Source organism: Mytilus galloprovincialis, chromosome 3 (assembly GCF_965363235.1).
Source record: "Mytilus galloprovincialis chromosome 3, xbMytGall1.hap1.1, whole genome shotgun sequence".
Taxonomy (NCBI): Eukaryota; Metazoa; Mollusca; class Bivalvia; order Mytilida; family Mytilidae; genus Mytilus; species Mytilus galloprovincialis.
Window position 1 is genome coordinate 87,481,232 of NC_134840.1, and position 23,656 is coordinate 87,504,887.

The 23,656-nt window shown below is 31.5% G+C and overlaps 1 protein-coding gene across 1 annotated transcript in view; it reads right to left on the reverse strand.

The window, feature by feature from the left end:
• Positions 1-18,582, reverse strand: part of LOC143069284 (nuclear RNA export factor 1-like) — a 32,134-nt gene extending 13,552 nt beyond the window's left edge. The window contains exons 1-15 of the mRNA XM_076243840.1: positions 18,427-18,582; positions 16,305-16,430; positions 15,169-15,295; positions 13,707-13,780; positions 13,119-13,186; positions 9,722-9,805; positions 8,650-8,754; positions 7,988-8,062; positions 7,521-7,590; positions 5,194-5,282; positions 4,504-4,611; positions 3,635-3,744; positions 2,046-2,082; positions 1,329-1,397; positions 462-578 (exon numbers count right to left, since the gene is read on the reverse strand). Coding sequence (XP_076099955.1) covers positions 462-578; positions 1,329-1,397; positions 2,046-2,082; positions 3,635-3,744; positions 4,504-4,611; positions 5,194-5,282; positions 7,521-7,590; positions 7,988-8,062; positions 8,650-8,754; positions 9,722-9,805; positions 13,119-13,186; positions 13,707-13,780; positions 15,169-15,295; positions 16,305-16,430; positions 18,427-18,478 — 1,311 coding nt within the window. The 5' untranslated portion in view covers positions 18,479-18,582. The remainder of the gene's footprint in view (positions 1-461; positions 579-1,328; positions 1,398-2,045; positions 2,083-3,634; positions 3,745-4,503; positions 4,612-5,193; positions 5,283-7,520; positions 7,591-7,987; positions 8,063-8,649; positions 8,755-9,721; positions 9,806-13,118; positions 13,187-13,706; positions 13,781-15,168; positions 15,296-16,304; positions 16,431-18,426) is intronic.
• Positions 18,583-23,656: the final 5,074 nt, after the last annotated feature.

The following is a 23,656-nucleotide window of genomic DNA, read 5'->3' on the forward strand; positions in this document are numbered from 1 at the left end:
TTCTAATAATGGTACATAAAAAGAACATGATTTTGTCTTCTTTAAATGATGGTGTAAAAATCTTTGAAAAGGTAAAGTTCATTTCTTCATTTCACTGATAGAAAGGTGTTTCTTATGTTTACTACTACTATTAAAGAATGGTATCACTTAAAAGAACTAAAATTTCATTATTTTGAAAACAATACCAATTCTAACAAGTTAAATATAAATACTGTTAATATAAATAATGTAAATTCAGAAATTATTGCCAAGTTTTTATTATTGCCAAAAATGTGACAGGGTTATATCACAATAAATAAAACTCACATTTTGAAATTTTTTATATGCATCAAACAGTATTTTTCTCAATATCGCCAAAAAATAAATAAATTGCATTTTAGTTTAAAATGACAAAATCGCAATAATAAATGCATTCAATAATTTTTGAATTTACAGTATTCAATTTGTAATCTAGATCTTACATCATCTTGATAGGCAGGAAGCAGTGACTGTCTGTCACCAGAATCATATATTGTAAAATATTCCTTTAGAAACTTCACTGATAGTTCCTGTAATTCTGGACTTAAAAAGAAACTGCCCTGAAATGGTTAAACATAACAAGTCTCTCTACTATTATCCTGGTGGTGATCATTTCATTTACTTTGTTTGACTATAACAAGAATCAGGCAAAAACTTGTGAGTCCTTTATCAATTGTATTTGCAACTTGTTCAGAATCTTAGTTCACACTACTTCAGAATAATAGGGAGAAGTGACTTCTCTTTTTGAACTGAAAGGCAGAAGTGGTGAGATTTGAAAGAGAAGTGCTTGTTTGCTCTTGGCGGCTACAATGTTTGGTTTTTACTTAGTATAAAGGTTGCATTTCTGTAAATAAAGACAATGCAATTTCCCAAGAGTCTGAACTAGTTGTAATATCATGATTTATATGTGTCTTTTCTTGTTTCTGTTGTTGGTCTGTTTGGTTGTGGTCTCATTTTTTCCTTTTATTCAAACTTCAAAGATATTGGTCAATGAACTGCATTTGCAACATTTCCTCCTCATACTATAATTACTAGATTTAAATATATATTTTTTACACTTATTCCACAATTAATGAAGAGAAATTAAGCTACACTTTTTAGTTCACTGTGTAAACTTATCTACCCACAAATGACCTATAGATATCTTTTTTTGGGATCTTTGTTGTGTTGTTGAGTTGTTGTCTTGCTGACATATACATGAACATCTCCCTATCAGTTTGAGACCTCAAAGATGTAAAAAAAAAATTCATTTGTGAAAACAGCTTCACCACAGTTCAATAATTTCAAATTAAAATTAAATGATTACTGACCTTTTTTGGAGGTAACGATGATGAAGATTCCAGGTCAAATGTTATTGGAGGTGGAAGGTCATGGCCATCCTGTAAATAATATTAAAATCAAGTGTTGTATGAATGTGTCAAGCTAACTAAGATACCATGTATGTTGAAAAATTGCAGAGCAATTACATTGAACATTTTCATTTCCCACAATTTATAACACCTTTTAACAACTTTAAATCTTTTATTTTTTGTCTACATTTTGAATTTTTCCTACCACTTGATCTTATTTTTAATTATCATGTTAGAGACTAAAATTACTCAAGTGGAAGTTAATATGAGATATTGTCACCAAATTGAAGATGTTCACAGATTTCAATTTTGGCAAAACCAAAGATTTGGACTTTCTAAAATATGTTTATGCAAAAAATTATTTTCATTTAGATATTCCACTATTTCATAAATAAATTTATATATTTAAATTTATTTTGAAGTTAACTATAGGGTTTAGAAATTTGTTCTGCAACATTCTAAGACCCAACCAAACCTGTATCAAAGGGTGAACTAAATAAATGTTGTATGTTTGTAAGTTACTCATTAATGAATAAAAGCAACTATGACAATATTGAGAACCATTGCTACCAAGCATTACTGATTTTAAACTGGTTAAACCCAAAATATCTAAATGCTGCAAAATGTTTGACTTTAATATATCAAATTATAGTTTGAATGAATAAGATATGCACTTACAAGTTTTATCACTTTTGGGAATCTTTTGCGTACAGCACTGAAAGAAAAGAAATCTGTAGATATTCCTATTGCTTACATTCTAAAAGGTTCATCTTAATCAGCTATCTCAACATACATGAATTTAAAATTCATAACAAATCAATTAATTTTGTGCATCTTATCAGATTTTCTTTAACTGAAAAGTAAATGTTTAATCTAGAACCATTTCAAAGTATCATATTAGGAGTGGCAATGTAAATGATATCAAAACAAGTCTATGGTGAAATGGCAAATTACAAAGTTATTTTAAGTGACTATTGATAAGTAATAAGCAAACATATTTCAGTAACTGTACATACGAAAATTAAAAGACGTGGTATTATTGCCAATAAGACAAGTATCTACCAGAGACCAAATTATATAGATATCATATTCTATTTGAAAATTACATAAAGCTAATATTGACCACAATCCTATCTGCCTGCCAGCAATAATTATGTCTTAGACAGTACTGACTAGTTTTGTGAAACATGTACATAAATATTTTTTAGTTGCTAAAAAAACAGTGAGAAATTGGTCTGGTATCTTTGTAAGAGGTTTAAACCCTGAAACTAACCCTCCTCCCCTTCTATAAAAAATCTTCAGATTAATGTACATCAAAAGTTTCTAGGGGCATTGAGCTTTCATGAGACACTATGTATGCAGTCATGTTTGAGATATCAATGATACTTGTGGATGTCATGTGAAGTGCCAGCTGCCCCTGTCTTAGGTTGTCTCCCTTTCTGGGAGATCTTACCCGTCATTGGAAGCAGACCTGTGTCACTTGACAGAACAAATATCCAACATTAGCCCCATAATACATTTGATGAAAAAATCAATACTTCATTGAAGAAATCAGCTTGTCAAAATATCTTTTCTGATTCACCAATATAAATGATGACATGAGTTTTTCTTACAGAAACCAGACCAAAATTGTAAAATTAGAAACTGAAATACCTTTGCTTTTAAAAAGAATGTTCAAATATATTCACACTTACTAAATTTGAAACTGCCATTTAACTAACAACATATTGTGATACTATTACAAAGTCATTCCATGATATACCATTCACATTTTTTATATATTGTATCAAAATCCAATGATATGCCTTTCACAGTTCTAATATTTTCTATCAAAAAACGATGATTTCTTATTTTTTCTATTGAAATCCAATGATATACCTTTCACAGCTCTTATATATTCCATATACTGTAAATTCCGAAATTATTGCGAAACATGCGACAGAGTTGTAAACGCAATAATTTAAACTCGCATTTTGAAATATTTTATATGAATTTAACAGGATTTTTCTCAAAATCCTAAAAAAATAAAAATGCCTTTAAGTCTAATATGACAAAATAGCAATAATAAATGCACGCAATCATTTCTGATTTTACAGTATATGGATATACAAGAAATTTCTATATTTCACAGCATTGCAGTAAAATGATCGTTGGTGTATGTGACACATTATAATTACTACCTTGATGTGAGCTGGATGTCTCTAGTATAGATATCCATCCAGCTGGTGATCATTAGGCTTCGGGCCTGTAGTATAGCCACCTATTACCTAATATATGCTGTCCGATCTTTAAACCTATCACATAAATCATTTCCATCTAGAATTAGCTCCTGGAGCTTCCAGTCTTTGATCTTCTCAAATTCTTGTATGACTCTGATCTGAAAAAAAAATTTGAGAACAATCATTTAGCAAATAATTAACAATCTGGTATCAAAATACCAAAGTACTCTTGTATTGTTCATAATCTACACAAGGATGAGAGTGTGTCAGTAAATTAAGAAGTAATCTTACAAAAGAACTTCTATTATAAAGTTGATTTCAAAATTCTTTGCATTTATTAACTACGTCTTCCGTGGACATTTCAAAACCTATTAAATCAAATCTTATAAAATATTAGTCTGTTTGTCTACATTTGATGACATTTTCAGTTATACATGTATAATCAACCTACGGTACAATACATATATATTAAAAGAATCAAATTAATTGGAAAGACTGATGGTTCAAGTGAACATTGACACTTTTGATGAGCTGACCAGTAAAATTTTGACGGGTGGTGGGTATTTAAGAGAGCTTCCTTGAACATTTAAAGGAAATATCCAATTGACAATGTATGCATGGTTGAGTCAAATAAAAAGTGCCTGCCTACCACCTTCCCCCTACATTTATTTTTGGAACAGCCCTTATGTATTCATAGCAGATGAGTTTTTTCTTTATAAATGAATATTGTTTACACTGAACATTCACTCAAGATTGTTAATATTAAATTACAAACCTATTTTGTCACTGGAACAGAAATTTTACAACCATGATTTCCACGTAGAGGTCTTTTAAATGTAAAATAGGATGCACTTATTTAAAATTTATTAATATATCAAAGCTGTAGAGAAAATTGTATATAACAATATCTAACTTACCAAGTTTTTCCCCATGTTTAGTCTGACTACATTTGGAGCTTTAGTCACAAGATCTCTCATGTTATCCAGACCCATCAATTTGTTCTCACTCACATCAAGAGTTTCCAGCTGCAAAACAATTCAGAGCATGATTTAGCAGGTAAAATATTAGGGAAAATAAGAAAATTAATAGTTTTATTAAATTCTTGAAAACCATATATCTGTGTCAGAGAAAATTCAATCTTAATAAACATTCATAGTACATGTATTGACATATGTGTGAATGGAATTTGTGATTAAAATACTGTAATTTTTTTAACCAAAAGGCTTGTAGTTTTTCCAATATGAGTTGTCTTCAGTTAGTAACAGTGAATTTGTAGCCCTGTAATATTGGTTTAATTATTTATTAACTCTAATGTAATGTGAATGTTAGGGATAAATATGACTACATCCACAATATATTACACCCAGCTTTGTGAATCGTATAAAAATAGTTTGGTTCTGAATATGATTCTGATCAAGTAAAACTGAACTCTAAGAAAACAGAAAGTCCCTGAAATATGTATGTGATATTACAATACTATTTCACCTGAGAAAGGTTGGGAATAAAGGACCATTAATTCTTTAAAAAGCTTTTCTTTAATATGAAAATGAATCAAAAATGATGCAAGAAATTTATTCTCAATGAATCTGGTTGTAAATAGAACCTACCTCTGGTATGTTTTCTCCTATAATATCAGAAACTTGAGACATGACAACTTGTTTGTTCAATGCCAGATGAATTTTATCTTGAGAAAGAGCTGAAATGAAATGTATATCCCAAACTGCATGACTTGTCTAAAGAGTACATGGTTTACTTCTAATCAAGAATATATAGAATCCATGGAATTAAGTACAGTTAAATCAGGGTTATTTTTTGTGTGTATTACATATGGCAATTGTTGAACATATAACATATATGCGAGATTAATTTATGAAATTTTAACAAATGCTTCATAAAAATAATGCTATCAAAATAAAAATGCCAGGTTTTTTGGTTTTATGAAACAACTGCTACAATTTTCACAATTTATAAATAAAAAAATTTTTAAAAATCTTAACTGAAAAGTAGTCCATTGAATATTAATGAATCCATTGTATATTATTTGCATAACTAAATGACCTTTTAATGTCAAAGTACAGACTGATGTCAAACATCCAGGTCCTAAAATTATCTCTATACCAATGTTTGTTGGGAAAAAATACAGCTGCTCTAAATCATTAGAAATATAATTTGGAACAACCATATTTGTCATACTTAGTTTTTTTCAGATTTATTTTTTGTGATTTGATGTTGACCATGAAATACTAAAAATATCAAATTACTGCCAAAACCATCAGTCAACTGTCAAAGCCCCCATACGATTTTCAATTACACATGTACACATTTAAAATACTCGACTACACAACTTGTTTGGTTGTAAGGGTACATTCTGTATTATAGAATTATTGTTATACTTACTGGCATCATTATAGAGATTGCTGAGGTTAAGAGCCTTTGTAGCTGGATTGTATATTGTTAAACTTACTTGTATCATTAAAGAGATTGCTGAGGTTAAGAGCCTTTGTAGCTGGATTGTATATTGCTATACTTACTTGCATCATTATAGAGATTGATGAGGTTAAGAGCATTTGTAGCTGGACCGTATATTGTAAAACTTACTTGCATCATTGTAGAGATTGCTGAGGTTAAGAGCCTTTATAGCTGGATTGTATATTGTTATACTTACTTGTATCATTATACAGATTGCTGAGGTTAAGAGCCTTTGTAGCTGGATCGTATATTGTTAAACTTTCTTGTATCATTATAGAGTTTGCTGAGGTTAAGAGCCTTTGTAGCTGGATTGTATATTGTTAAACTTACTTGTATCAATAAAGAGATTGCTGAGGTTAAGAGCCTTTGTAGCTGGATCATATATTGTTTACTTACTTGCATCATTATAGAGATTGCTGAGGTTAAGAGCCTTTGTAGCTGGATCATATATTGTTTACTTACTTGCATCATTATAGAGATTGCTGAGGTTAAGAGCCTTTGTAGCTGGATCATATATTGTTTACTTACTTGCATCATTACAGAGATTGCTGAGGTTAAGAGCCTTTGTAGCTGAATTGTTTATTGTTATACTTACTTGTATCATTATAGAGATTGCTGAGGTTAAGAGCCTTTGTAGCTGGATTGTATATTGCTATACTTACTTGCATCATTATAGAGATTGCTGAGGTTAAGAGCATTTGTAGCTGGACCGTATATTGTAAAACTTACTTGCATCATTGTAGAGATTGCTGAGGTTTAGAGCCTTTATAGCTGGATCGTATATTTTTATACTTACTTGTATCATTACAGAGATTGCTGAGGTTAAGAGCCTTTGTAGCTGGATTGTATATTGTTATACTTACTTGTATCATTATAGAGATGGCTGAGGTTAAGAGCCTTTGTAGCTGGATTGTATATTGCTATACTTACTTGCATCATTATAGAGATGGCTGAGGTTAAGAGCCTTTGTAGCTGGATTGTATATTGTTATACTTACTTGTATCATTATAGAGATGGCTGAGGTTAAGAGCCTTTGTAGCTGGATTGTATATTGTTATACTTACTTGTATCATTATAGAGATGGCTGAGGTTAAGAGCCTTTGTAGCTGGATCGTATATTGTTAAACTTACTTGTATTATTATAGAGATTGCTGAAGTTAAGAGCCTTTGTAGCTGGATTGTATATTGTTAAACTTACTTGTATCATTATAGAGATTGCTGAGGTTAAGAGCCTTTGTAGCTGGATCATATATTGTTTACTTACTTGCATCATTATAGAGATTGCTGAGGTTAAGAGCCTTTGTAGCTGGATTGTATGTTGTTAAACTTACTTGCATCATTATAGAGTTTGTTGAGGTTAAGAGCCTTTGTAGCTGGATTGTATATTGCTATACTTACTTGTATCATTATAGAGTTTACTGGGGTTAAGAGCCTTTGTAGCTTGATCGTATATTGTTATACTTACTTGTATCATTATAGAGATTGCTGAGGTTAAGAGCCTTTGTAGCTGGATCGTATCTGCTACTCATACACACCTGTAATAATTATGTTAATTAAAGACATTTGATACACATGACAATGAGATAGCAATTCAACATAACAACCAACTCTACAAGTCAATAAACTGTCTACATAGTCATTAAAACAGAAATACTTACAGTAATAATATCTTATTTTCATTGATTATTACATGGCCAAATTTTTTTTAGAGAACCGCTATAAAATAACTTTTTCACATCGCTTTTCATGTCTATAATGGCATTCTTTACATTTATATACCTTGTTAACACATCATAAATTGATTGTATCTAAACTTCATATAGGCTTTTTTTAAATTAACAGATGTAGTTCAACTTGATCTAAATGCATACAAAGTTTTATCAAAATCCATAAATATTCTTAACACTTTGCCTTACGTATCTTCATACTTACTTTGAGTTTTTCTATGACCTCTTCGTCCAAAGTAAATACTGATGGTGCACCACTTGGTTTTGATATCACAATCATCTATAATGTACAAAAGTTGAAATGAGTTTATAATACATACTTCAATGCAATCATAAGTTGACATTTTCTTATGGAACTTGATAAACGGTAACAATGTTTGTTTCACATTGGAATTGAGCATTCGAAATCCTTCACCCAAAGAATGAATCAATCAATCAATATTGCAAAAGCACAGACATGCAATGGCAATATTAACAGCATATATAATATAATATAAAACATGAATAGACAGCAGAGAACAATAGTAAAATACAATGATATATTAAGTAATAAGACTATATTAGATCGAATATTCCATGAAGCTTTTACATAAATACACATTTGATAGTTAGTGATTTGCTTGAAGTATATTCAATAGTTTGTGATTATTAGGCTAAAAACAATAACACTGCAGTAAAAATTGTATTCTTACAGATCTATAAGCTGGATAAACAAGAACAAAATGGTATTCATCTTCAACAACTAACATTTTACAACATTCACATAAATGATTTTCTCTAGGAATATTAAAAGAACAATCAACTTCAATATTTAACTTTAATGTTTCATTGACTATCAAAAGTAAAATTAAAATCAAAGTTCCTTACTTTAAAACCATTGGACATTGTAAGTCTATTACTAAGTCCTCTTAGAGATTCTGATGCTTTTCTGTCTTGGATATAAAAAACAGCTTTCTCTTGTTCAAAATGAAACTAAAAGTCAACAAAAATATAAGTATATAAAAAATCATAAGTAACAATAAATATATATGTATTAGAAATTTGTTTGAGATATAAATTCACCTTATCATGCTTTTTGTTAAAATTATCATACTTATACAACATGTACATCATGTACATTCCAATGTTCAACATTTGAATATAAAAAGCATTTAACTTTTTCCATAGCCTTTACTCTGAAACTCATTAACTGTTAGACATCCTAACTGATTGTAATCTGTTCTCTTATAAGATCTAAAAGGGTTTTATCCTCAACAGTATATTCCATAAAATATAAAAGTAATCTCATTATGATGCATGGAGTCACATTGTCACAGTTTGAAACAATATATCATTTGTTTAATAGAAAAGACCTTGATACTCATACCACATCTTATTTCTACTAACTATGTACAGCATAAGTCAAAAAAGATTAAAATAATGATTTCAAATAAATGTTAAATGAAAAGGCATTACTATATAAACTTGCTAAGTTACAGAGGAAACAATGTTTCTGAAACATTAAACTACAATAACAGGGTAAGTTACAATAAGTAAGTTACAGTGGAAACAATGTTTCTGAAACATTAAACTATAATAACAGGGTAAGTAACAATAAGTAAGTTACAGTGGAAACAATGTTTCTGAAACATTAAACTACAATAACAGGGTAAGTTACAATAAGTAAGTTACAGTGGAAACAATGTTTTTGAAACATTAAACTACAATAACAGGGTAAGTTACAATAAGTAAGTTACAGTGGAAACAATGCTACTGAAACCTTAAACTACAATAACAGGGTAAGTTACAATAAGTAAGTTACAGTTAAACTATAACAACGGGGTATGTTACAGTGGAAACAGAGTTCCTGAAACTTTAAACTACAACAAATACAAATATATGTTTGCATGTTCTGCAATTTGTTGGTGCGAATGATAAAAAAGTAGCAAGTACAACTTACACAAACTGGGATAAATGGCACATCTAGATTGTCATTCAGTAGTTTTAATAGTCCATCTTTCCCTGCTTTCTTTCCAAAAGGTATCTGTTAAAAATGAAATATATCTATAACTTCAACCTTCATTGTTTTAGAATGTATTTAACATTATTAAACATATAGTGTGAACAAGCATATAACTACTAAATCTTACTGTTCAAAGTCACTTTTTCTTTCTCATTTTTATTGTATTTTATAACATTAGATTGTCAATCATTTCTTATGAACAGCCACACAGGTCTTGTGGTTGTTCTCTCCTCAAATGCAGGAGTTCATGAGTGGGCATCCTGACCCAGGTTAAACCAAAGACTTGAAAGTTTTGCTGCTTCTCCACTAAACATGCGACATTTATGAGTGAGAGCAAAGACTGGTTGGCTTAAAGTTTGAATAATGTGTTCGGGACATGTAAATCCCAACTCATCTGCTTTCAAAGATAGATTGGTTTGCAAAAGCAACAAGTGTAACTGCAAGCTACTGCTCACTGATGATACCCCCCACCGCAAGTGGATAATGTTGATAGTGTAAAAATATGTAAGTGTTCGGTAAACAGGAAGATGTCAAGTGATGAATCTAACCAGATGCTCCGCAGGGCGTAGCTTTATACGACCGCAGAGGTTGAACCCTGAACGGTTGGGGCAAGTATGGACACAACATTCAAGCTGGATTCAGCTCTAAATTTGGATTGTGATTAAATAGTTGACACAGCATAGGTTTCTGACACAGAATGAATGTGTTCTAATGAACTTAAAATTTTTGTTTTCTCTTAGAGCAATTCACTATGCTGATGAATATTAATCCTCTCAAAAAAATGTTTGAAGAAATTTTCTTTTTTATTTATGAAATTTCAAATGAGAAAAATTGAACCCAATTTTTTTAATCACATCCCCCTTTCCCTTATTCCAAAACTAATCTCAATTAAAATTTCTAATGGAGTTTGCAACAATAACTACTCATTTAAATACATCATAGAATATTAAGATGTAAAAAAATTGCCTGTTATCACTGAATGGTAAAGATTATTTTAATTTATCAGTTGGTAGTAAAAAGTGAATATACATTGTATATTGTATATAACAAAGATTTAAGTTGATTCTGGACAAAGAAAGATATCTCCAATTAAAAAAAAATCTTGCTATTGCACAATATTTTACAATTAGATATTTCTTGCTTACTATTCTGGACAAAGAAAGATAACTCCAATTAAAAAAAAAATTTGCTATTTCACAATATTGTGCAATTAGATATTTCTTGCCATTGCACAATACTGTGCAATTGAAAAGACTTGCTATTGCACAATACTTAATATAATAATTTTAGATCCTGATTTGGACCAACTTGAAAACTGAGCCCATAATAAAAAATCTAAGTACATTTTTGGATTCAGCATATCAAAGAACCCCAAGATTTCAATTTTTGTTAAAATCAGACTAAGTTTAATTTTGGACCCTTTGGACTTTAGTGTAGATCAATTTGAAAACAGGACCAAAAATGAAGAATCTACATACACAGTTAGATTTGGTATATCAAAGAACCCCATTTATTCAATTTTTGATGAAATCAAACAAAGTTTAATTTTGGACCCGATTTGGACCAACTTAAAAAGTGGGCCAATAATCAAGAATCTAAGTTCATTTTTAGATTCAGCATATCAAAGAACCTAACTGATTCATTTTTTGTCAAAATCAAACTTAGTTTAATTTTGGACCCTTTGGACCTTAATGTAGACCAATTTGAAAACGGGACCAAAAGTTAAGAATCTACATACACAGTCATGACAGTTAGATTCGGCATATCAAAGAACCCCAATTATTCAATTTGGATGAAATCAAACAAAGTTTAATTTTGGACCCTTTGGGCCCCTTATTCTGTTGGGACCAAAACTCCCAAAATCAATAACAACCTTCCTTTTATGGTCATAAACCTTGTGTTTAAATTTCATAGATTTCTATTTACTTATACTAACGTTCTGGTGCGAAAACCAAGAAAAATGCTTATTTGGGTCCCTTTTTGGCCCCCAATTCCTAAACTGTTGGGACCTAAACTCCCAAAATCAATACCAACCTTCCTTTTGTAGTCATTAACATTGTGTTTAAATTTCATTGATTTCTATTTACTTAAACTAAAGTTATTGTGCGAAAACCAAGAATAATGCTTATTTGGGCCCTTTTTTGGCCCCTAATTCCTAAACTGTTGAAACCAAAACTCCCAAAATCAATCCCAAACGTTCTTTTGTGGTCATAAACCTTGTGTCAAAATTTCATAGATTTCTATTAACTTAAACTAAAGATATAGTGCGAAAACCAAGAAAATGCTTATTTGGGTCCTTTTTGGCCCCTAATTCCTAAAATGTTGGGACCAAAACTCCAAAAATCAATACCAACCTTCCTTTTGTGGTCATAAACCTTGTGTTAAAATTTCATAGATTTCCATTCACTTTTACTAAAGTTAGAGTGCGAAAACTAAAAGTATTCGGACGACGACGACGCCAACGTGATAGCAATATACGACGAAAAAAATTTCAAATTTTGCAGTCGTATAAAAAACACATCACACGGTAAGGCTGACATATATTAACCCTGAAACAAAATTTCAGAAATCCTTGCATTGTAATTCCTGAGAAAAATGTGACAAAAATTTCCACTTGGCTATCATGTGTAAAATGATACATGTGTTCGGTAAACAGGAAGCTGCCAACTGATTATCTGAAAACACATCACACAGTAAAGTTGACATATATATATTAACCCTGAAACCAAATTTCAGAAATCCTTGTATTGTATTACTAGATTTATTTCGCTTCACTGGGCGGGGTTTATATACTATCTGCATATGTGATGAATCTGAAAACACATCACACGGTATAGCTGACTTATATAAACCCTGAAACCAAATTTCAGAAATCCTTGCATTGTAGTTCCTGAGAAAAATGCAACGAAAAATATTCAAGGGACGGACAGATGGACAGACAAAGGAAAAACAGTATAACCCCCTTTTTCAAAGCAGGGTATAATTTAAAATTGACACCTACAGCCAACGATAATATGCAGCTTCAGTCTAGTCCAAAGGACTATAGATATTCAACTAGATCTATTATATCATCAACCTGTCAATATCAAGGAAAATGCATGAGGAACTTACTAATCAAATTGTCAAACAAATCACTTTGGTATGGTATTTTCCACAAAAAATAGTGAGTTAAACTTTAAATTCAGACCAATTTGTAATGTAAATATACTAGGCCTTTTTCAGCACCAAAATCTTTAATTCAATATAAGATAGTCATCACTTTAAAAAAAAAGTCCATAATAATAATGAGGATCTACCATCACATCCTATCAAAATTGGTACAAAAATAACTTACCAGTACTCGATACCACTGATTGTCTGAACCTCTTACAGGTAATCCCATCTTTTTATATTTATCTGCATCTAAAAGATGACATCAAAATTTTTTCAAATTTCATTTACACAAAAAACTTTTGAAAGTTATCAATGAAGAATTATAATGTAGTACTACCAAAATAAGTTCCTTCATCAGAATTACTATAAAACATTATAGAATAAATTATCAAAATATACTAAGATATTCTAATATTATTCTATTTTCACTATTACGCAAGAGCATACATAAAAAAAAAAAATCTGTTTTTTAAACAAATGAATTTGTTAATTCATCACCATGTGATTAAAGTGTTGTGAAGTAATGTTTGGCGTTACAAATATCCAATTTCTTCTAAGCTGTGAAAGATTTTTTAGATGTGCTGTAAGGTATGAAATGTACATGGTAACCAGGAGTCCGAGGAGACCACAGAGGTCGTTAGGTGTGAGTTCAAGAAAGAAGTAAAATTATGTGTTGACATATAAGTGATTGTGTATTTCTATGTAAGAGAAATAGTATATCCTTCTAGCTACTTGTGTATTTAAGTCTATGAAAAGTATGCCATCTTACTTGGTGCTTGTGTATTTCTGTCTCTACCATAAGTATTTCTCCTGTCTCCTCTTCTGCTGTTTCCATAAGGTGTACTAAAAGTAATGAAAGTAGACATGCAGATATAATTTTATGTTTAATTCAAACAACAATCCCAAAGATCAGTGTTGATACTCAGTTCTGGTTAAGAACACTTGATAGAAGTTTAAATACAAAATTGTAAGTCCTTTTTGAAAGTCAATAGGTGTGTTGTTTATGACTAATCTTTGTTTTGAACACTAAATTCTTGTCACACCAAAGTCCCAGTAAAACACTGGAGTTAAGTTTGAACTAAGTTTACCATAAACAAACACAGAGTTTATGTATCCAGTCCGTCACAAAAAAGAACATTTTGTACAAATGGATTAGTTTGATATTTCTTATGTTGCACTGTAACACCACTGTCTAAGGTTTGGGTTAAAGGTTTGGCACCAGCAAACTTGTTGAACCCGGCAAAATTTGTATGTGCCTGTCCAAAGTATTGAGCCTGTAGTTTTGTCTTCCATTCATGTCTGTCATATTTGTTATTCTTAAAATGTTTTTTTATAAATTAAATTGTTCCCCATTTTTCATGACAGGTCCTTTAATAGTGGATAATGCAGTATGGGTTTTTCCCTTTGTTAAAGGCCATACAGTTGCCTATAACTGCTTACGTCCACTATATTTGAACTTTTGTGGATAGATTGGAATCATATATACCACATTTCCTTAAATCATTCTTGCATTGTTTGGTATAAAAAAAAAAAATTCAAAGCTGATAAATAGGAATGCAACATTTATGATTTTTTATCCTTTTTGTACAAATTAAATAAGATCAGTGCTTAACAAAGGTGATTTCCTTTGTACTCATGCCTAATAAACAGCTGCACTAAGGGCGCATGATATGCCTTTATTGTGCATATTAAAATTGTGTAGCTAAAGCTAATATCTTTGGTTAGCTTGCTTGCCAGCTGAACCATGAAGTAATTATTAGGTAGGGTATACTACTCTCCTTTCGGAGTGGCCTAGTCCTACAGACAGATAGATTGGTTATCTGTTGGACAAGTCTACTCTCAAAAGAAGGTAGTTTACCTATCCTATTAATGACTTCACGGTTCAGCTAGCCAGCAAGCTTACCAAATATAATACATTTCCCTACTATACACTCAATGCTATTGGCTGTAATGTGAAAAAATACTTTAATCTGACAACTAAATTCCTGCAGTAACATGCAGAAAACACTTCACAAAAATATATATATAAAATATAGATACATGTATATACAATGTAAATCAATCCATTTAATCCTACTTTTTTCAAATTATCTGCTTATAAAGGGAACTGTCTTCAAAAGATACTGTCATTTACATGCATGAAATATTAACATTGGCTGTGTCACCATAATTTTAAGTAAAATCAAAACAAACAAAAGTAAAAACCTCAAATATATTACAGAAACACTTACTATCTTGATGTGGATGGCCCACCAGAGTTACCTCCCATATCTACATCTCCTTCATCATCAAATCTACTTCTTGGTCCAGGGCCATTATTGAATCCTCTACCTCTTCCTCTAGATCTGTCTGGTCTTCCTTCAAAATATAATATTGTTTCTCTTAATAGCTTCTGCCTTTCTTTCACTAAATAATACCAGAAAGTGGATTACTTATTGGATCCAAGTTCAACTCAATCTGAACCCAGTAGTTGCTAACACAACATAACACTATTACTTCAATATGCAGATTATCTGATAACCGATTTATCTGGCTATATTTGCGTGTTTCAGAAGTGTTTTCTTTGTTTCACCAGCACACAAAAGATGACTTGATAAGTTCGGGTCAAAGTTATTAACGTCGGTTCAAACATTATGACATCGCTGATATGTCCGGGTCAAAGTTATTAAAGCCGGGTCAACGTATTTGACGTCACAAAGACATGATACGGAATAATATTAAGAGCTGAACAGAGTGATATAGAGAGTGGGACGACCGATAATTTTTTTATAAATTTCATATTTCTTATGTAAATAGGTAAATATGACATTGGTATGATCTTGACTCATGTCAATTTTGCCTTTTTTTATCTTGATGATAATTAAATACAATGTAATGAGTGTGCCTTCATAAAATAATATAAAACAAGAATGTGTCCCCAGTACACAGATGCCCCACTCGCACTATCATTTTCTATGTTCAGTGGACCGTGAAATTGGGGTCAAAATTCTTATTTGTCATTAAAATTAGAAAGATCATATCATAAGGAACATGTGTTTTAAATTGTTATTTGGATGGAGAGTTGTCTCATTGGCACTCACACCACATCTTCCTATATCTATGTGTACTAAGTTTCAAGTTGATTGGACTTCAACTTCATCAAAAACTACCTTGACCAAAAGCTTTAACCTGAAGCGGGACCACTTGACATACAGACCAGAAAACATAATGCCCCTCTACTATCGTAGGTGGGGCATACAAATAATCAAAACAAACTTGAAATCATAATAAGAAGTCTTGATACATGTACATAAGGGTAACAAATCTTATAAAACTTCATTCTTGGAATATTAAAATTTCACCAATGTTAAAATTAAAGACAACATACCACCTCTGTTGTAACCACTTCCTCTATTAAAGCCCCCATAATTCTTCCTTCCACCTCGTTTTCCAAAAGATCTTTGTCCACCACCATGACCTCCTCTGCCATTGTCTGTCCATCGGTCATCGTGGTCTAAATAACAAAATATCAAAGTTATATCAGAAGTCCCACTTCCAGCCTCCATTGCTTTGAGTACATTCTATTCAGCATAGTGTTGTCTAGGACCGAATATCAAATACCCAAAAATGCTAACCAGTTAAATGGATTTTTTTTCAATTTTAATAGATTTGATATAAACATGATAAAATATATCAAATATTATGTAGACCTACATCTGAATTTTCTCGACATAACCCCCGGTTTATCGGATTGTTAAGGTACGCAAACACGACCGTGCATTTGAATGACAGTTTCCTAAAAACACTAGCTGAGTCTTGTTATCATCATAACTTTCCCTCAGCTACCAAAAAGAAGATGAAAACATGCTTTTATTCATTTTACCGGACATTAACTTGATAAATCCTGAGCAATTCCAGAAAGAATATGACAACATGACAAACGCTAATTGGATAAATGCCAAGAAGATTGAAATGTTTTCATAAACATGTGTACCATTTGAGCAACGGAAAATTCCAACAGGCACTACTTGATGCACAACGCTCTATTTTTAGAACGAAAGGATATTTCAAATTATAAATATTATAAAAATAGATTTACGCAGACGACTGTAATCAGCTCAGGGTAAATAACGCATACGAAAACGAATAAAAGTGTGAAGAACTCAAGGTTTTCGCATATAATTGGGTTTTCCTTTGGATGAATTGGGTTTAAGAACTATATCTACATCATACGACAATCCATCAGCACATTGATGACTATATTATCCCCTGCAATGGGCAATTGCATTGGTTTTTAATTATTTGTATTGCGTGATCACGCAAATACGCAGCTTATCTGGAGCTCTGGGGTAAATTATTTTTATTCTAATAGACGCTGGCACTACATTTCACATCTTCGCTAGCCAAGGGTTACGATCCACTCCAGAGAGCGAGAGTGGATCGTAACCCTTGGCTAGCGAAGATGTACATTTCACTACTGAGTACTTTAATTAAGTTAAAGGCCCTTTACACTCTACATGGATGACTACACTTCATGATACCTTTTACATATAACGTGACGGTACCCAAATTGCACCTATTTTGACAGTTTTTTCATCTACGTTTTTTTATCATGAAAACAAAAATGTCCATTCTGTGTTTATTTTGTAGCCCTATCTTTCTTTATTATAAAGGTACACCAATTTGATTTTTATTCCATATGGAATCATAGAAAAATTGGTCTAAACTGACCTCCAAACCATCAATGATTCTGAAATGAGGAGTACCCAAATTGCTTCCATGCTTTAATTCACATAGTCAAAAGTCTAATAACAGAGCTTTTGTTTAATTTCTTTAAATATTTTGAACAATTGGACATTAGTCCAAGCTTACTCTTCATTATTTTTTAAATGGATACTTGTAACATATTGTATTTGTTCATTTTAAAAAGATGACGTTTTGATGACGTCGCATGGCGACGTTTCAGTACATTTTGCTTTTTCAGTAAATACTTCATCTGTTGATAGATACTGTGAACGTTTTGTGCATATCTAAATAGTTTTACCTATGTTGAAAGATGTGCTTAGTATCAAATCATAAAAAAAACAAATTGTTTAGTCTCTAGAAAATCTTGTAAGATTTTCGCTGCTAGTTTTGCTAAATAGGTGCAATTTGGGTACCATTACGTTATACATATAAAGCCCCAGATATGGACACAGTCTATAAGTTAACATATTTAATCGAAATATATAATAATGTCCCTAACCATAAGCATAACCCAAACCACACGGCACTAAACAAGCCCCTGTGCCCAAACAATGTTTTCTGAAAATATGTGCACAAATTCTTTTAACCACAGGCACTTGTTTCTATCCATACGAAGGTCGACTATCCATATAAATAGAAGCCTATTTATATGGATAGTCGACCTTCGTATGGATAGAAACAAGTGCCTGTGCTTTTAACCGTGTATAATTATAAAACCATTGGCCTTGAAAGTCAAAGATATTTAGCTAGATAATAATAAAAACCTCCAAATACACGTCTGCCATCACGACTTGTGGTAACTTTAAACTGGCTCATAATTAATCTGTTTCAGTTTCTTTTTTAGCAGTCCTAGGAAAAAATTGCCGTATGGTTAGAAAATGTGCTTGCTGTTTACGTCATTGATTGATGCGTAGAATCAATAAACTTGACGCAATGACGGATTTAATTCCGTATCTTAAATATTTTAGAAAAAACTCCATATTTAAAAACATACTTGGGGTTCATGGAAAGTCTTCCAATCTAGCAGTTCGATGCGAAATGGTCACATTACCCATAAGCATTAAATGTTATCAACTTGTGTATAAATACTATGTGCGTCTCAGTGATATTGGTGAAAGGTCTGGTGAAATTCTCAAGGCTGCTTTTGAAGTGGACAAAACTCTCACAAAAAGAGAAAATTCATGGTCTAATATATTTATATCCGAATTATTAAAATATATTTGAAAAGTCCTATGTCTGAAAAAGAACTAAAATCTAATTGTATGTACATTAATGAAGCTCTTAATTTGAGAAACCACCATACTGTTTCATCAGAAAATAATAATTATCTTTTATAGTAGTTTATGCATTTACACATTTATCTTTTATAGGTGATCAGTGGCGGATCCAAGGGGGGGGTTCCGGGGGTGCGCACCCCCCCTTTATTTTTGCCGATCAATGCATTTGTATCAGGACATATGTTTTGCACCCCCCCCCCTTTTGCCCTGGGTGCCCTAGGTTAGCACCCCCCCTTTCGAAAATTCCTGCATCCGCCCCTGGTGATTGTGTGATTATTAAAGTAAAATTATGAAAATTTTGAATAATCGGGATGTGTATGGTATCAATATCAGTTTAAAATGTAATGGTATTCATATAATATACTTAGAATGTTATGGTACCCATAGAATTTACTTAAATTACAACTTGTTGTTACATGCATCTATATTTCATTTATATGTTGTTTTAATAATGCTATTGTCTGTATTTGGATCACGCCTCTATTGTGCTCTTTCCAATAAATATTGAATTGAAATGGAAAATATTTCATTAATGGTTATATACTAGTAATTTTTGAGGCCCTTTATAGCTGCTGTTTGGTGTGAGTCAAGGCTCCATGTTGAAGGCCGTACCTTGACCTATAATGATTTACTTTTATAAATTGTTACTTGGATGGAGAGTTGTCTCATTTGCACTCATACCACATCTTCCTATATCTTAGATCATTTAGAACGCAGAAATATACGTTACAAATAAACAATACAATAGTACATGCTAAAAGTTATCAAAGTTACCAGACTTATAATTTAATGCACCAAACGTGCGTTTCGTCTACATGATAAGACTCAGCAGTGACGCTCAGATAACAAAAAGTAATAAAGCCAAATAAGTGAATAAAACTCATCGGAAGATACAAGCTAAGGCTAACATTACAAAATTTCACCATAAGGAGACAAGTGTACAGCGGATGACATTGAGATGTTATTCCGAAGTTATGCTGAAGGTTTTTTTCTGATGAAGACTGTCATGTCTAACGCCTTAACTTTATATGTTTCTCTTTGATCAAAGATTTTTAATCGCCTTGAGTCGTTCATCGTCCATAACGCTATGGCACTTAAGGGTCACAAGTTTGATTTGCGATGATGGAATGCAAAGATAAAGTAAAGTATTTCCCCGGCATAATGATCTTTTATATCGGCTATCATGTATTTTCTAAATATCTAAAAGAAATATAAGCAGTTTTATGTCAAGACAAACATATTCTTTATCTTTAACATTTTTGATTTTTTGATTTACAACATTGCTTAAAAGAACGACGGAAAACAAATGCAAATCCCTAGTTAGATTTTGAAATATGGAGCAATCTGCATAATTATGACCAGCTAGAAATTGTAAAAAGAAGGGCGGCGCGTTTTATCAATAATGACTACAAATCAAGAGATGATGGATGCATCACAAAAATGACAGGTAAATAATTATCTACAGGGTGGTTGATGGTCAGGTATCATTGATGCCGACTTCTACATTATCCAAAACTAAAAGATGCCAAAACAAACCCCCAAAAAATCCAAGACTAAATTGTGGAAAGATGTTAAATCCCGCATCAACACAAACAGTAAAGATCCATCAAACCACCAATTTAAAAGCTCATGTTTCATCAGAACTGCTGTAGACTAGCTGGAACAATCTTTTATATAGCAATGTGACTGCAGTCAAGTCAACCAAAAGCTTCAAGCAATATATATATAGCTGCACCCAGGACTCATGATTTGCGGTATCCGCACCCCTAAGTAATAAAGCCCATGCATACCCATACTTTACCCATACAGATACAGATTCCCATTCCGATGTTCTTCGCTTGAAAGAAAGGTATGACATGAGGGGACGATCAATTCATTTAACCAGGGGGTGAGGATTTTGAAAATAACTTGTTAGAACTGAAAATAAATAGTTTTGCACAACTTTAAATATGATGAAAATAAATATTGTGCAACACAAAATACAGGCGTATACAAAAGCCGCTGGAAAAATAAGCATTATATGCATGTAGCAACAGATGAATGTAAAGACCAATCTAGAAAAATCCTACTCCCCAGAATGTCAGATACTCCTCTCAGTTTGCAGAGTTTTGATTCATGGGTGACATTCCATTGCTATATTGTATTCGGAAAAAATGAAATTGTTTGTACGTTCTAGCGTACTAATTAAATGATCCCATTGAAACGGTAATTATTCCGAAGATTATATCCAGATATAGATGATATTAGTACTGGGAAGATGATAAGCAGCTTTTATAAGATAAAATGTTGTTGTGAAAAAAAGGCGTTATTTATTACTACGGTCTGACAATCATTCGAGAATACAACATTCCACTTTAGTAATAGTTGGCAAGGAGGTTGCATCTCAACGGTACTGAAATATAATGGTACCATGTACTAAAACATGCATAGTGTTCTGAATTTGATCATGCAAACATATCTTTTAATTTGCGAAGTACTACACCATGGTATTTTGATACGTTTCGTCATCAAGTGATTAGATTTTTTATGCATGAACTTTTTAATGGTTTACAGTAATATGAGTTTAGATGCAAACTTCGCCTTGTATCCAACTCATAATGCTGTCTTTCTGAGTTTATGATTCTGGTCGGTATTCAAATTCAAATTTAGCATCATCCAGTAAAAATGTCGAAGCATTTTCTCAAGGCAATTTTTTTTTTAACAAGGATTGAAATGAAGGTAATGTTACGATGCATAATATGTGTTATTATTTTAAAAAAAGATATTTAGAATAGCGTCCACAATTCAGAAATTACTAATAAGCACGTTAATATCATTATATTTGATTCATACTCTTTTTGTCATACTCTATCTGAGTATTCTAAATACCTTTTCTTTAAAAGGAAAGTAGAGGTGCGACACTGCTTCCAGAGTAATATAAGGTTTATTGTTATCAGATAAGACTTTCACTAGAGGAAATAAAATGAAATCATACAGACATTCTATCATATGGGTTTTGTTCCTTGTTGAACGCCGTAATGTTACCTATAGTTTAATTGTTATCTATGTGTCATTTGGTCTCTTGTGTAGAGTTTTTTCACAGTAGCAATCTTACTATATCTTGTTTTTTATGTTCTATCAACAATTTTGTTACATAGTATATAATTAAAAGCAATACTTAAACAACCAACCATCAATCAGCTAAGGGCAAACGATACAGTTCAAACTATGACTTATCGAGAAAAGATTTAGTTTTCGACTGATTTTTATCATTCAATCTTATCTAACTTGTAAACGAGTTCTTGGACGCCTCTTTTTTAAAATGCCATTTGGTTTGATTACGTAAGAAGATTATGTGTGCCAATTTTCATGTAAACGTAAATAGTGCATTTTTTAAAAAATTTGATAAGTATGCAGCCAAAGTAGACGTTTTTTTTCTACATTCGTGAACATTTAATAAATATGAGTTATTTGAAAAACAAATTGCACAAAATTAAAGGAGATTTATATAAAACAGAATTTACAAATGATTTAACAAAAAACAGCTTGTGTTTATCCTTTAAAACTAAAAGGTTATGTATTTCTGTCGAAAGGATAAATACGTCCACAAATCCGAATATAAAATTTGGACCTTATTTTACTCAAAAAGTAATACATGAAGGTATACATTTTTTTTTATTACATATTTGATTTAATCAGGCAAAAAATAGCCTATATGCAAATGTTCATCAAAATTTCAATATGGAATCAAAACTGTATCGTATGCTCTTACGGTCGTCGTTGTTAACATTTAAAAACAATATGTCAAAATGGTAAAAACTCTGACTTGTGTATAATTTGTTTATTTCAGTCTAGCAACTCTTTAGGTTATAGTCTCATATTATTGTTCAACTTCAATTTATCCATGAAGCCCTTTCCTTTGTTCAATGTCACGATCATGTCGCGTAAAAGAATTATAGATAATTCATTAAACTTCTTTTGGTTTAAAGTGAACGTCTATGAAAACTATCTTCTAGTTCTCAATGTTTTATTGATTTTTAAAGAACAACAAAATACAACATACAAATCGTTCAGTAAATATACAACCCCACACTCACTGAGTCACGGTAAAGTTGATTTTTTTTTTTTTGGGGGGGGGGTAATTTTGCACGTTAAGATATATATGAAAGAAAGCCTTTTTTTTTGTTGTCTTAAAACATTTTACTTGAGTATTGAGTCAGTATGACAATGATTGCAAAATGTCAACAAAGTAAAGTTATTAAATTATGTGACCGGGTGTCTTTACAGTAAATACAGTCAAACTCCAAATTTGGAAATTTGTATGACATAAGTTGAAAAAATTCCTAGATAGTCAGACTGAGCTATTGATAACAGATGTCTTAACAGAGGTTGCCATAGTAACACAATTATAACATATTAACTGAAGTCGTAATAGTTTGATCGTCAAAGATTCACACTTATACTAGTTGTTATATGTAACACATGCCTACATATTTCCACTATTTACGAGACATCAAACCAACAACGCAATAAACAGACATTTCTTCGCAAGTTAGCATAAACGAAGACTTCAAAGACTTGCAACTGCATCAATTGTCTTTCCATTTTCTTAGAGTGTCTGGATTTGTTATTTCAGATATGTGTCTGCTATTTCTCTTATTTGATAAACAAACAGATGACAAAACATAACAATATGAAACTTGTTATATTAATTAGATTGTATATTCTTCCACTTTTA